The 16,481-nt window shown below is 36.8% G+C and overlaps 1 protein-coding gene and 1 non-coding gene across 2 annotated transcripts in view; one reads left to right on the top strand and one right to left on the bottom strand.

The window, feature by feature from the left end:
- Positions 1 to 12,564, bottom strand: part of LOC131156458 (uncharacterized) — a 29,118-nt gene extending 16,554 nt beyond the window's left edge. The window contains exons 1-2 of the mRNA XM_058110159.1: positions 12,366 to 12,564; positions 12,039 to 12,130 (exon numbers count right to left, since the gene is read on the bottom strand). Coding sequence (XP_057966142.1) covers positions 12,039 to 12,130; positions 12,366 to 12,440 — 167 coding nt within the window. The 5' untranslated portion in view covers positions 12,441 to 12,564. The remainder of the gene's footprint in view (positions 1 to 12,038; positions 12,131 to 12,365) is intronic.
- An 810-nt stretch (positions 12,565 to 13,374) lies between these two features.
- Positions 13,375 to 13,448, top strand: TRNAN-GUU (transfer RNA asparagine (anticodon GUU)). Its single transcript has one exon. It is a non-coding gene; the product is annotated as a tRNA-Asn (tRNA).
- Positions 13,449 to 16,481: the final 3,033 nt, after the last annotated feature.

Here is a 16,481-nt window from a genome sequence, read left to right as displayed (position 1 = left end):
TAATCAAGCTATTGTTCCTACAATCAAGCTACACGTATAATGAATCTGTCCACACATACTGGAAAACTACATTGTCTTTAGAATAGGAAAGAATCCCAAAGTTAATCGCAAGGATAGTTGACTATCAACCCAATATTTCAACAGTCCCCTTCAAGTTGGTGCATAGATGTCACACATGCCTAACTTGCCCAAAAACTTTGAGAACACTCAATTTGAAACTGCTTTGGTGAGGATATCGGCCCACTGATCCTTTGATTGAATGTTAGGCAACTCCACAATTCGCTCATCCAACTTCTCCTTAATGAAAAAATTGTCTACCTCTACATGTTTTGTACGATCATGTTGAACCGGATTATGGGCAATATCACATGCTACTTTATTCTCACAATATAGACGAATTGGTTGCCTAGGTGGATAGTCCAAATCCCTCAAGAGAAGCTTAGCCATAACACTTCACAAACTCCAAGTGCCATACTTCTAAATTCAGCTTCTGCACTTGATTGTGCAACAACATTTTTGATTTTTGCTTCTCCATGTAACGAGATTACTACCTACAAAGGTGAAATATCCTGAAGTAGATCGCCTGTCATCTACTGCTCCAGCCCAGTCAGCATTAGTATATGCTTCCACGCTTTGACAATCTATATTTTTAGTGAACAAAATTCTCTTTCCAAGAGCCAACTTTAGATACCTCAAAATACACATAACAACATTCATATGTTGTTCTACAGGATCATGCATAAATTGGTTGACAATACTCAATGCATAGGCAAGGTCAGGCCTTGTGTGTGCTAAGTACATCAATCTTTCTACAAGTCTCTGGTATCTCCCTTTATCAACTGGTACCTTATTAGACTCAACACATAATTTCAAACCTTCTTCCACTGGTGTATCAGTTGGTTGACATGCTAACATACCAGTTTCTTATAACAAATCTAAGGCATATTTCCTTTGAGAGAGAAAGATCCCTTTATCAGATCGAGACACTTCAATTCCAAGGAAAAATTTCAAGGGACCGAGGTCTTTCATTTCGAACTCTCTGAACAAGTAACTTTGTAGTGTTTTCCTTTTTTCAAGATCATTTCCTGTGACTACCATGTCATCTACATATATAATAAGTGCAGTGATTTTATCTGGTTGTTTCTTCAGGAATAAAGTGTGGTCTAAATTGCTCTGATGGAAGCCAAAGGTTATCATAGCCTTTGTGAACCTTCCAAACCATGCTCTTGGAGATGTTTCAACCCATACAATGATTTCTTTTAACCTGCACACCTTCTGACTATGTATTTTTGGTATCAGCTTCCTGGTGGGAGATCCATGTAGACTTCTTCGGTCAACTAGCCATGTAGAAAGGCATTCTTCGCATCAAATTGTTGTAATGGCCAGTCCAAGTTCGCAGCTAGAGACTACAATACTCGACTGATGTTGATTTGAGCTACAGGTGCAAGAGTATCTGTATATTCGATCCCATAGGTTTGGGTGTATCCTTTTGCAACCAATCCTGCTTTAAAGCGTTCAATTGTACCATCTGCTTTGTACTTCACAATAAAAATCCACCAGCATCCAACTGGTTTCTCTCCTAGTGGACAATCAACAAGTTCCCAAGTTTTATTCTTCTGCAAGGATTTCATTTCCTCATTCATAGCAACTTTCCACCTTGGGTCAGCTAAGGCTTCCTGCACACTGTTAGGAATAGATACAGTAGATAATTGATTTACAAATGACTGATTTGATTATGACAAACGATGGTTAGACACATAGTGACTCATAGGATATTTAACTATACTAGAAGGATTAGGTTCATATGTGGGTTTAGGAATAACTCTGGTGTGACGTTGTGGTAGCTGTTTTCTAACTAATACAAAAACATCCACAGCAAGAAATTGGTTTGGTGTATTAGTTGCCTGTGGTGCGAGGGACTCGGACGAAGGTGGAGCCACAACTTCAGTTTCTGGGTGTGCATCACCACTTTGGTCCAAAGTTGTACCACTCAAATCCAATTCACCCACTTCTTGATTGGTTGACCCAAGTTGTAAGTGTTCATCGCCACTAGCGTCCAAATTATACCACTTGTATCCAAGTTACCCACATCACGGTTACCATGTTTAGGGAGTTTCCCTTCTTTAGAAATGTGAACATCATAGTCTAGAGTCTAAGCTTCCTCAACACCATAGTCTTCATGGAGTCTTCATGAAAAACAACATCCAAAGTAATAAACATTCTTTGAGTTGGAGGATGATAGCATCGGTACCCCTTTTGACGAGTAGCGTACCCAAGAAAGACACATTGCAATGCTCGAGGTGTCAACTTGTTGCGTTAATGCTTATGAAGGTGTACGAATGCTACACGACCAAAGACATGAGGAGGTAAGTTTGGGACAGTTGGGGCAACAATCGCTTTAGAAATAGCTTGGGATGGTGTCTGGAAATCAATAGTGCTCGAGGGTACTCGATTGATCAAATACATTGCAGAAGAAAGTGAATAAGATAACGGCATTTGAGCTTTCTATCAATAAAGCGCAGACAACCTCCAATAAGTGATGGTTTTTTCGCTCAGCTACCCCATTCTGTTGGGGTGTATAGGAACAAGTAGTTTGATGAATAATTCCGTATGCTTCCAAATATTGCTACAATTCAGAACTCAAATATTCTCCTCTATTGTCACTATGAAGGACCTGAACTTGTGCATTGTACTAAGTATTAACCATTTTATGAAAATTTCGAAATAATAAGTTCACTTCCCCTTTGGACTTCATCAAGCACACCCAGGTCATCCTGGTACAATCATCAATAAAAGTAACAAACCAACATGATCCACCTAAGGTAGTGACTTTGGATGGACACCAAACATCATAATGTATAACCATAAAAGGAGCTGAACTTTTATTCAAAGTTAATGTAAATGAAGCACAATGGCTCTTTGCAAGTTCACAAATATCACATTGGAAACTAACAACATCAAATTTTGCAAATAAATTAGGAAATAATTTCTTGAGGTAACCAAAAGAAGTATGTCCCGGACGTCGATGTCATAACAAGACGTCAGATTTTTTTTTTTCCCCCTCAGAACCATCCACCTTCAGAGCTTGACCCAACTTGTCTAAACTCTTTGACACCAATTCTAGGTAATACAACTTCCCTCGCCTAACACCACAACCAATTGTCTGCCGCGTTCAGATGTCCTTAAACACACAAAGTTCAGGCCAAAAAATTACAACACAAAATAAGGCAGCAGTTATTTGGGAAACTGACAAAAGATTATAGTTCAAAGAAGGAACAACTAAAATAGAATCTAAATTCAAAGTATCAGTGAGGGGCAAAGATCCTTCCCCCAATAACTGGGGTCGAAGTACCATTGGCAGTGAAAACAGACATTAGTGAAGACGGTTTAAGGGTTGAGACCTATCTAGAATCAAATGTCATATGATCTATAGCACCAGAATCAATTATCCATGCACCATTAGAAACAGGTGTAGACATATTTAAAACCTTACCACCATTACTTGCAACTGCTGCCAATGCCGAGACCTTTTTAGCAACCTCATCCTCTGCCTTTGTTTCAACAATCACAGCAGTAGAGGTCTTCTTGGGATTCCTCTTCCGTGGATCACGGTTGTGATCCCACTATTCTGGATACCCCACAAGTTCAAAGCATCAACTTTTGGTATGACCATTTTGATCACAATGAGTGCATTTATAGGTGGATTTGTCAACACCATTATTTGTCTTGTGATGGCTGGACTTTATTCAGTCCTGCTCGTTTTGAGGAGGCCCGTTTCGAGCCATCATGGTTGAAGTTTCAGATTTTTCAGGGTCTCCATTTATCGTTGTGCATCAAACAAATTCACGGCAGACCAGTGTATAACATTCTTCTAATTCAAGAATAGGTTCCTTTCTCAAAATTTCACCACGGATTTGTTCAAATTCACCATCCAATCCTGCAAGAAAAATATGCACCCTTTGTCGCTAAACTGATTTTCGATAAGATTTAACATCTTTCTCACACTCCATAACCACCTTATCACGATGATCCAACTCACCAAAAATCTCGGTTACTTCTCCATAATACACAAAAAGTACTCTGTCGTTCTGTTTGGCAAAGAAAGTTTTTTGATTTAAGGCAAAAACTTGTAACTCATCTGCTCCATCATAAAAAGATTTGAAAAAAGCTTTCCAAATATCACGCACAGTGGGTAAGCGAATGTATCGCTTCATAATTTCTGGGGACATAGACATCAGCAGCCATCGCTTGACCTTTTGATTGTCTGCGTACCATTTTTCATATTGATCATCCTTCTCGTAGGTAGTTGTGAGTTTCCACGAATAAAGGAGAATTTCTCCTTCTCTGCAATATGCATCTCTAAGAGTTGAGACCACACATCATAATTTGTTTCATTGAGTACAATCCTTGCGTTGAATGATGAACCTTTAGATTAAACAATGATAGGAGCATATTTGTTCCTAGATGCTTTAGAATCTAACTTGCTCATGGTAACATGAGTAGGTTTCGAAGTTTTTTTCGGTGTGGCGTCAATGGAGGACACGATCAGGAAAAAGAGAGGTCCTTTGGGAACCTGGCTTTGATACCAACTTGAAAAACAGAGCTTGAGAAGAATATTTGTTCGTTCTATATTTCTCAATGAATTCGTACAGTACATATAGAGATGGGTCAGAGGTATAGATCCTACAATCAAGCTACACGTATAATGAATCTGTCCACACCTACTAGACAGCTACATTGTCTCTAGAATAGGAAAGAATCCCAAAGTTAATTACAAGGATAGTTGACTATCAACCCAATATTTCAACATGAATGATCTCAAAACTGTGGGTGGTTCTACTTCCTTCAAAAGGAAAGGGTAAAGTCTTACTTTTGCCAAGTTTACAAGTTGCACAATCAAGAAACATAGTGGAAGAAGAATGCTCTTTATTATTCAATAGACCGACAACAACAACAAAACCAAGCCTTAGTCCCACTAAGTGGAGTTGGCTATATGAATCCTTTTCTGTTAATTTATGCGATCATGAACCATTTCTTTTGATAGATTCAAGAATATTAAATCCTTACTCACTATCCCCTCCCAAGTTATTTTAGGTCTACCCCTACCCCTTCTACTGCCCCCCACAGTAACTAAGTCACTCTTCCTTACAGGTGCACTATAAGGCCTACGTTGCAAGTGTCCATACCATCTAAGTCGTCCCTCACCTATCTTATCTTCTATAGGAGCTACACCTAACTTACCACGAATATGTTCATTCCTTAATTTATCTTTCAATGTTATACCACTCATCCATCTAAGCATTCTCATCTCGCGCAACTTTTACTTTTTGGATATTATGTTTCTTCGTCGCCCAACATTCCGATCCATATAGCATAGCTGGTCTTATAGCTGTCTTCTAAAACTTCCCTTTCAATTTTAAGGGTATTCTACAATCACATAGCATACTTGAAGCACTTCTCCATTTTACCCAACCTGCTTTAACTCTATGCATTACATCATCTTCAATTTCTCCTTCAGCTTGCATAATAGATCCAAGGTATCGAAATCTACAAGTGTTATTTATTTCTTCATCATCAAGTTTAACTTTGTCTCCAATATTCCTCCTACCATTACTAAAATTACATTTCATATATTCTGTTTTATTTCTACTTATCCTAAAGCCTCTAGATTCCAAAGCTTCTCTCCATAATTCTAATTCAGCCTCTACTCCGTCCCTACTTTCATCAATTAATACAATATCATCTGCAAACAACATACACTATGGAACCTCCTTTTGAATACTCTTAGTTAATTGGTCCAGCAAAGCAAAAAGATAAGGACTCAAAGCAGATCGTTGATGTACACCTATGGTAAATGGAAATTCTCTAGTTTCTCCATTTATAGTCCCTACACTAGTCATTACTCCATCGTACATATCCTTAATGACATCGGTATACCTACAACATACACCCTTGTTTTCTAAAACCCACCATAGAACTTCCCTAGGTATCCTATCATATGCTTTCACAAGGTCAATAAATATCATATGCAAGTCCCTCTTCTTTTCCCTAAACTTTTCCATTAATCTTCTTAAAAGATAAAAAGCTTCTGTGTTAAATCTCTCAGGCATAAAACCAAATTGATTTTCTGAGATCTTCGTTTCTAACCTTAATCTTTGTTCAACTACCCTTTCCCATAGTTTCATCGTATGACTCATACGTTTAATTCCACGATGGTTATTACAATTTTGAATATCTCCTTTATTTTTGTATATAGGTATTAAAGTGCTTTTCCTCCATTCATCTGGCATTTTCTTAGTTTTTACAATTGTATTAAATAAATTAGTTAACCATATAATTCCGTTATCACCCAAGCATTTCCAAACTTCAATTGTGATGTTATCTGATCCTATAGCTTTCCCATTTTTCATCTTTTTTAGTGCAAACTTAACTTCGTTAACTCTAATTTTGCAAATAAATCTTATACTTTTAGTCTTTTCCTCATTTGACAATTCTAAGTTTAAGCCTTCTATTTGGTTTTCATTAAACAACTTTCTAAAGTAACTTCGCCATCTTTCTTTAATATCTTCGTCCTTAACCAAGACAATATCACCCTCACTTTTTATACATTTTACATTTCCAAAGTCCTTGCTCTTCCTTTCTCTAGCTTTTAGTAAGTTTATTATTCAATAGACCAAATTTCAAAAAATAAGATAAAACCCTAGAATTAGGATGACCAAGGTGCTTATTCCAGACTTCATTTGACACTCTAGACTTATTACAAAGTGAAGACAGTACAGAGAAAGAAGGTAAGCCTCATGGAACGGGTAGTTGTAGAGAAAAGAGACGCCCATTCTTGGGCCCCTTCGCTATCAACTACTCTAACATCTGACCCTGCACAACATAACCACCATGAGTAAAATGTACATCATAATTTTGGTCCACAAGTTGGCCAACAGAAACTAACTTCACAGAGAGATTAGGTGATACAAGAACACCCTTAAAGGAAGAAGATACACCACCAACTGCCACAACGGGTAGAGCACTACCATTGGCCGTTTGAATATGTGAAAAGCCACAATATTCTCTGACATTACTTAAACCATGGAGAGAATTAGTTATATGATTAGAAGCACCCAAGTCTAAGATCCAAGAGGGAGATGAAGAACCAGTACCTTGAAGACCCAATGCTGAAAATGCACTCACAACCATTTCTTGCACCGTTTCTTGAGTTAGAAAAGGTGCTGGAGGCTGTAAAGCAACAGCAGAAGTTGCAGCAGTAGCAGCAGGCATAGCTGGCTGTAAGTCACCAGTAACAACAGCATGATAGACCTTGTTGGAGCGTGAAGGACGGATAGCACAGTACTTAATAATGTGCCCTGGCTGCTTGCAGTAATTACAAAATTTCTGAGGATAGTTAGGGGCAATATGGCTATATTTCTTACAGCTATAGCACTGTGTGGTGCTCAAGCCAACCCTTCCCCTTGCCATGAGCAGCATAGGCAACTGAGACAGTATAGAAGCAACACGAGACTGCTCCATAATATTCTGAGTATTGAGGCGTTGTTCCTCACGCAAGAGTTCTCCAAAACAGGCATCTAAAGTTGGAACAGAATCTCTATTTACTACAGAGGCACAAATAGATTCAAAGTCAGGCCTCAATTTCATTAGAAATTGGTCTCTTTGGCTGGTTTTGTGTACGTGTTGTACTGTCGCCAATCCTGCCTCCAATCCTTCTGCAGAGACCGTGGCTGTAACAAGGTCGGAATAATCATTCGACAAAATCAGAAAACCAGAGTAGTAGTCTTGAACTGATAGATCCCCTTGAGCATAGATAGCAATGGCCAACTCAAGCTGGAAGCGCCTAGCATTGTTGTCTTGGTTATAGACTTGCTTGAGATAATACCACATAGCCTTTGCAGACCTATGAGGACGCAGAGAAAGAATCAGATGTGGCTCCATAAAACCAAGAATCCAGGACATGATTTGATTATCTTTGGCATCCCAAGCTGCCTTGTCAGCCACAGACCTTTCTGCAGTAGATCTCCCTTTGCTGCTGCCATTTATATGTCCCCGCAGCTCTTTACCCTTGAGAAAGGTCTCCAATTGAAACTCCCAAGCAGCATAATTTTTGCCAATGAATCTGACACAAACATTATCTGACTTCTCCATAAGTACTGAGGCTATGACTGAGAAAACTAGGATTGAGATTTCTTAGAGAATAGCTCTGATACCATAACAGAATGGTTCGAATTGTCCTCTCTTTTGAGAACGTCTTTCATTATATAGGCAAGACTGTCAGTTATACAAGGAAACTTAAATTTGTACATGCTAATTACTCAAAGTGATCTTAGGAAGCTATATATGGTAAGTCAGCCAATTTACATAGAGTGATTTTAGGAAGCTATACATGGCAAGCTAAATCTCCTTTCCTATTTATGAAAGTATATACAGCCTAGATTTATAGCTATTAACAAGGCATAATTTATGGCCTTCTATTGACAGTTCCACATTGATTTAGAAGAGGAAGGAGAGGCTCACCCCATTTTTTAACACATCACATTCTGCCTTGTAGGACCCTCAACTCCCACATGGCAGGACAATTGTTCCCATTTGTCTTATTTCCCTAAACAGCATAGTATATTAAAATTGAATCATTAAAAATCCTAAATCCTGGATAGAGCATGATAGCTCTCAATAGGACGGTCAAACCTAAACATTGTTGAAATCAATAAAAAGAGAGTAAACATGATAGAATTGCCAATTCTGAGCAATCGCATGAGGGGCTTGGTGTTCATAAATGTCAGTTAGAAGGGTCAAGATGTGTGGCATTCTCCTCTTTTCTTTTCTTTTCCTTTTTTTTAGAGAGAGAGAGAGAGAGAGACTTTTTTGTAAATCTGAGGAATGCAATCATTTCCTCATTAAGGTGGAGTTCCATAGACAAGGCCACAAGTGTTCATTGACAAGTCTAGACAACTAATGGCATAGGGCAAGTGTCACATAAACTCCAGAGTGGTGACAACAACGTCTAGGTTGGTGAATCATTTATTTCGTGTTCTTGGTTTTCTTAACTCCTAAGGGATCATGTAAATTGTAAGGAAGTGCTTCTTGCGATATGACAACTTACCTTGCCTTCTTCTCAACCCACCAAGTCTACTCCTTAATAATGCGTCATAACATTAGTGGCACGTGGTTGAAAATGGGGAGCCCTTATTGCAAAGGCTCAAATCCAACAGTCCATGGGAAGGAACAACCAGGGGTAACAATGAGCATTCCATTTATTATGTTAACTATTAAATTACCACTTTACCTAAAAGCTTAAGCTATTAGGTTGCGGGCTAACAATGTATATCAAGCTTTAACACTACCCCGCGCGTGCAGCCCAAAAGCATGTGGAGAGAAACACACAATAAATAACACTCATTACTGAGATCAAATAACTTTTTTTTTAACATCGCACAATAAAATGTGGGCAAGGAGACTAGAACCTAGGACCTCCTGGTAACCTGCTTTGATATTATGTTAGACTACCACTTTACCTAAAAGCTTAAGCTATTAGGTTGTGTGCTAACAGTGTATATCAAGCCTTAACATTAACAAATATTGGAGGAGGAGCATTAGACTAGTCTTCAATTCATTATTACCATGCTGCCAATGTGTAATCCCAAAGGGTGCATGATGGCAAGATAATGTTCCCTAGGAAACAAATTGCAAAGGTATTACATTGTGAACTAATGCATTGTGCCACCTTAACGTGAAAATAATAAAGAGGGAGCAGGCATAATCAAATCAAAAGTGATATAGCATCTGCAGAACTATTATTCTTCTAATTTAAAGGAAAATAGCTAAATGTTACATTAAAAAAAAATTAAAATTTTGTTATATTGTGAACGCCAATGCATTCTGCCATTCTAACATGAAAATGATACAAGGGGGATAGGCATAATCAAATCATCTGTGTCTAGAAAATTACTAGTTACTCTCAATTTAAAAGGGCAAAAATTGTAAAATTAAAAAGAAATAAAAAATTGAAAACAATTTAGTTGTACAAGGATAAGAGCTTGGGCTTGCAACCTAAGGATCAAGTCATGGCCTTACGTGAGAGAAGCCAAGGTTCAATTCCCCATAAGGGAGGCGGTTCCACATGGTGCACACACGTGCATGTGATGTTACATTGTGTACATATTTAGCACAAGGATAAATTTTTTTAGAATGAAAATTCTACAAAGAACCTTAAGAGAATTTTACCTTTTAAAAAAATATAATATAAAAGAAGAAGAAAAAAAAAAAAGCTTCATCACATATGCTCAAGACATAGCAAGTCAAGCTATTTCACTTAAGGTTCCACTCTCAAGCATAAAACTCAGAAGAGTTGGAACAAATCCACACAACTTCAAAAAGGTCGACCTTATATAGTAGATAATTTATCACTGTTATAGTGTGATCTCTAGAGCCTCTAAAATTAAAGGAATAGAAGGACCTCTCAATAACTTAGAAGGATGTGGAATTTAGTTGAAGATTGGGAAGTTATTTTCTTAGGTTTATCACAATCATACATAGATCAGCGCAAAGAAATGGTCATAGCAAACTTTCAAAGAGCATATACTCTTTTATCATATTAGTAGTATGGCATTATGTTACATTTGGTTTGACGTATGAAATAAGAAAGGAATGGAGTAAGTATTGTATTGGGAGTGGTGCCATTCCAGGCAAATTATCAAGAAAATCTTAGTGTTGTTCTAATGAATATGGAGAATACATGGAAGCATCATTCTGAAATATTACCATGGGAAAGTTTATTCATATGTTATTCCACATTAGTTGAAATAACAACTTTTGCATGTTCCATTTTGTAAACCAAACATAACATTAGTAAATGCGAGGGTTTCTTTTTTAACTAAGTTGCATACCTCTTCTTCCTTAAAAATAAAATAAAATAAGGAGAATAGCATAAAAAAGAAGAACTCTAACAGCTCTGCGCACCTCAACAGTACAAATACAATGCTACACTAATAGGTCTACATTCGGAGCCTGATGGAATGAGGCCCCAGTTTTGCTTAGTGAGTCACACCACATAAGATGCAGTCCTTGAGCACAATATTAAGTTCACTTGAATGAGCATGAACAAAATTTCTTAGGATGTGCTTAGCTTTTGAAACAAAAATGTGAAATGTTGTAGTTTTGGGGATGGACTTGTCTCTCCTAAAAGAGACATGTCATTAAGAAATTACCAGCACTAAATAATGTTTCCATGGCAAATTATTACAGGCCAACTATTTTCACGCCTTTGTGAAAGGGCCGTGCAGCGCTAGCTAAAACACTCTTGCTTAACTAGGCAGCCTATCGTTTACCAACATTCATCCACGAAATACTTTCATTAGCATTCAATCAAATGGTAGTAAAAACAATAATCAATCACGAAAGCAGTGACAAGCAAGCAGTAAACATTAAAGCAACGCAATTCATTAACAACACCTCCGTTGACATTGTGTGTTTAGCGAGGGAGACAAGTAGGCTAAATACGTTGACAATAGATAGTGAGTTTTACAAGATGGATAAACACTCACTCTTCCCTAAAGAGGTTTTTATGTAAATATCATCCTGATACTAGAAAACATCAAAGTGACGGAGGAGTCATGCGGCCTTATTTGGCATACAATGAAACAAATACTGGAAAATAATCCTGCACTAGCATTTACATGATGGAAACTCATCCCAAGCATACGAGACAAACGGTCACAAGCAAGTATAATGCGCTGAACAAGTTTAGCTCGTGACACAAATGTATGCATGAAAACTGAAAAGCTTATTATGTCTATTGATTTGCTCCAGCCAAATATCAACTCCTGTTTCTCTACGGAAGTAGATCAATATTGATAAGGTATACTATACAAATATCTATGACCATTCTACACGATAATTAAGGCTTGCATCAACTAAATATTCAATGCACTCTGATTAAGCTGCAATTCAATTTAAATCGTCTGATAGATCTTAACATGACTATTTTCGATCATGAAGAAGAAAAGCATTTGAAAAATAAACAAACAAATAAATACCTCTTCTTGCACTGAATTAGAGTAACAGAAGAGAATAGCCTCACATTCCCGATCCCGACAACTTCGGTATTCCATTTAGGGAGAAATGAAATCTAGATTACGGAGCAATAGCACGCTTAAAATTTGGAAAAAATAAAAATAAAATAACGATAGCGGCCCAAATATAACCAAAAATACCCAGCACGAATGACGAAACGAAGAAAAGCATAACGGAGAAGCAGCAAAGGATAATTGAATCTCCATTCAGCTTCCAAGGAAACTGAGACTAAAAAGAGAGTAAAAAGGAAAAAAAGGATGTGGATTGGAGAAAGAAGGAAAGAGTGCTACCGGATGGTGAAAAGGCAAAGGGCTTAGCCTCAGGAACGGAGACTGCGCCATCATCGAGAAGGCTGCGGCGGCCATTGGAAACGGTTGGACGGAGCTCGCAACAGCTCAGTCTGGCGGGTGTGGAGAGAGAGAGAGAGAGAGAGAGAGAGAGGAGTGGGCGGGGGTGAAGGAAGTGGATTTGGTTCAATTGAATCATCTTATCTTCTGCTCGTTTGTCCAATGCCTACTAGGCCCATTGGGCCTGAGTACAACAAAGTAACACACCTCTCACCCCCAAATCCCCTTTTTTTTTTTTGCTTTATATAATTAGAGAAAATACACTAATCTACTAAATAGGTATGAACTTTTTCCGAAATTTTGCATATTTTAAGGAGCTCCCTTAACCTTAACTTCTATGTGACATATTTGTATCACATTTGTCAATTTATCATCAGAAGTCAAATTAAATTTTTAAAAATTTAATTATTTTGACGATAATTAAAAACTCATATCCATCGCTTTTTTGAGAGAGATTATATAGATCTTTTCAATAATTGAAATTCATTCCCAAAAATTTAATTTTTATTTTTTTTAACTTATTTAGATATTTGAATAATATTTATGACATTTTATGTGTAAAAATAATTTTTGTTTTAAAAAAAAGGCAAAACAATTAACTACTTGGCTATAAATGGACAAAATCAAACATGATGGAGACTCGTAAAATTTTTAAAATCCAAAAAATGAAATTGATGTCTTTTATTCTATATAATAAAATTTTAAAACCTTTAATAAAAAAATCTCATATTCTTTAATTAAATGTGTTTATTTGTGTAATGTTGTAATCATAACATAAAACACAATTTAAAGCTCCTTTGCCAGAGTAAGATTGACAGTGTTGCCTACATTTTTGGTAGTGTGCTTGCGTGCACACATGCAATTGTCAATAAAATTTTTACCGCGGAGGAGAGCGATTCCTTTTTTTAAAAAATTTAATTTAATTTTATCAACCAACTCGTCAAGACGTCAAGCTGGAATAGCTCAGTTGGCTAGAGCGTGTGGCTGTTAACCACAAGGTCGGAGGTTCAAGCCCTCCTTCTAGCGATGTTCTTTTGAATCCCCACCTCTTTATTTTAATGCTTAGCCAAAAATAGATACATGGGGAAGCAGACAATACTCCGGGGTTTCGTGCCGCACCCGGGAGTTCCAAAAGGTTCGTGCCGGAGTTCCTCATATCCAAAAATAAAATTTTAAAAATACCTCATTGACTTTTTCTGTCTTCCCATTTGAATACATATAAGCCAAGTTAATGCAATTCTTTCCTTTAGAAAAATGCCATCAAAATCAATTTCTTGTTTTTTAAGAAATGCAATTTATCATTGTGTTAATTTTTTATTTTTATTTTTTTAAAAAAAGACATTTTCAGATTATTGGAATGTCATTAGAGATCTTATATTTTTACTTAAAAATAGAAGTGCATAAGTTCGAGATGAGAGACAAGTCCTTTGTCGTGCCAAACTATTTTAAACTGCTTCAATAAGTTCAGAATGACGAGCTACTTTCATTTTTGTAGCAAAAATATTTAAGAGGTCATCTATTTATTATAGAAAGGCTGCAATGATCAAGTTTTTGAGAAATTATATAGAGGCATATTGGTATGTCTTTGTTTTAAATGTTAAATATGTGACAAATTAATTTTATATATATTATGACAATGTTTGTGTAGTGACCCGAATAATTATAATATTTAAATAATAGGAGAGAGGGAGGAAGCGTTCGTCAACGAAGTTACAATTGAGCTCGTCAACAAGGTGACGTGTCTCGTTAATGAGGAAATACCAAGAGGATGATTCGAGCATCTATGAATTTCGTCGACGAAGGGATAGTTCGTCGACGAGTCTTCTACATGACCTCGTCGACGAGGTGACGTGGCTCCTCGACGAAGGCCACAATATAAATACTGAAATCTTTCATTTCTGCGCGAAAATTGTTGCATTGTTCTCTCTCTCTCACTAGAAATTCGGCCCTACCACCTTCTTTCTTCGATTTTGGGCCGGATTTAACTCGGTTCGATGATCTGAAGCCACCACGATAATTCTGAGAGAGTTCTCTTCAAACTTGCTAGAGCTGATCATCGGTGGGGCTAAGTTAGGAAACCATCCCAAATTCAGGGTAAGACTTTCTACTCAGTTTTTAGCTTCTTGGCAGTTGTAGAAAATGTAGTATGCGTAGAAATGCTGAGTTTTCGTTATGGGAAATATTGTTTAGAAGGTGTTATTTGGGAACCCTGTGGATGTTAGGCTGTTTGTTCTTAGGGGCTTTTTAGGAATCAAGTAAGGGGAAATATTTTATAATAGGTTTTCAATAATTTCAAATGACTAATTTTTGGGTAAAAATTCCTACATATACAGGTATAGTTTTCTGCAATATACTGGTATTGGAAATATTGTTTTAATTATAGATGTATTAACATGGGAAAAATCGTGTGGTTGAAACCATTTTGACAATTAAATGATTATAAACTCTGTGGAATGATGAATTATTGAGATTGTGAATATTGTTTGGTTGTAATTCTTGTATGGTTGAACATACTGGATTTGGTTGTGAGTTATGTTTGGATGAAAATACTGAATGGTTGTGTATATTGTGGTAATGGTGTGGTTGTGGATGATTGGTTATTGATCTGTGGTGTGGTTCATGTAAATGACGATTTAACATTGGCAGTGGTATGAGGAGGTCGTTATATGGACGTTTATACTGGGAGGCAAACATTGACAGTGATATGAGGAGGTTGTTTACCTATTTACCATGAACGTGATGTTTTTTTGTCACCTGTGTGTTTGATTAGTCCCGGGTGGACATATATGTGGTGTGGTTTAATTAGTCCCATGTGGACCAGTCCTGTGTGGACATATATGCAATGTGGTTTATTAGTCCTGTGTGGACGTTGCTTTCTGCATGATTGTGGACCCTGTGTGGGTATGGTTGACAACTACGTTGATTATCCTGTGAGGGACTTTGTGATATGTTTGGTATTGATTTGGGTGTGACTTTAATTAAGTATTTAGGGTAAAGTAAATTACTCCACCTGAGGGCTTGCCGAGAAATGCGAGTACTCTGGTAATTATTTATGGATATCAGAGTAGAGGGAAGTCACTTGTATTGGCGGGTGACCTTCCCTATTCTCGGTGACTTTACCTAAATACATAACCTGAGTGCTTACTGAGGATGGTGAGTGCCTTGTTGTTAGCACTAGAGCAGATGGAATCTACTTGTATGGGCGGGTAGAATTCCTTATCCTCGAGAATTATCAGTAAAATATGTTTAATTGTTGGCATGAGTTTGGATGATAAAGACATTGACCATGATATGGCTTTGAGTATGATATTTTGGGCTGCTTAAAGATTGGGAGTGCATTCGGACAGATATTTTTATATTGCATATTAAACACTTCAGCCACGCACTGTTATAAACTATTTATTCCTTACTGAGAAGTGTCTCACCTCGTTGATGATTTTAAATCTTTTCAGATCATCTTGGTGATCGAGCTTAGATAGCTCCAGGACGTGGTAGTTTTTTGAGTTAAATATAGCAGATTGGATATGTTTTTAGTTTATGTTTAATATATATACATTCTAGTTTTGTATTAAGAAGGATTAGGTTGTAATTATTTTGGACCAACGTATGTAAATATAGCACTCTGGTATTTCTTTTTGAAGTTATTTATTATTTCCACTGCGTGAATGGTATTAGAGACGCGTGTCGGTATCTTAACGCACCGGGCCTCACATGGCGGGTTTGGGGTGTTACAGTTTGGTTCACAGTTAGAATCAGAATCGGAAATGGAATGTCAGATTCCTCTCTCATGCTTAACTCAACAAGGAATCGGAATCGAAATTGTATTTTAGTGTTTGGCATATATAAACATAGGAATCGAAAATTAGTTTAATTTATCAATTATGTCATTATAGTATACAAATTTATTTAATTAATTTAATATGGAATAATAACATTATAAATATGTAATTATTACATAATATTATTTTATTAAATTATATAATAATTTTTTTATATAATAAAATCATTTTGATAATTATATACTTGATTATACTTTGCATATTATATTTTATTAATTAT

The sequence above is a fragment of the Malania oleifera genome, chromosome 5, assembly GCF_029873635.1.
Source record: "Malania oleifera isolate guangnan ecotype guangnan chromosome 5, ASM2987363v1, whole genome shotgun sequence".
Lineage (NCBI taxonomy): Eukaryota > Viridiplantae > Streptophyta > Magnoliopsida > Santalales > Ximeniaceae > Malania > Malania oleifera.
The sequence above is the reverse complement of the archived record's forward strand: the minus strand, read 5'-3'. Positions and strand labels throughout refer to the sequence as shown.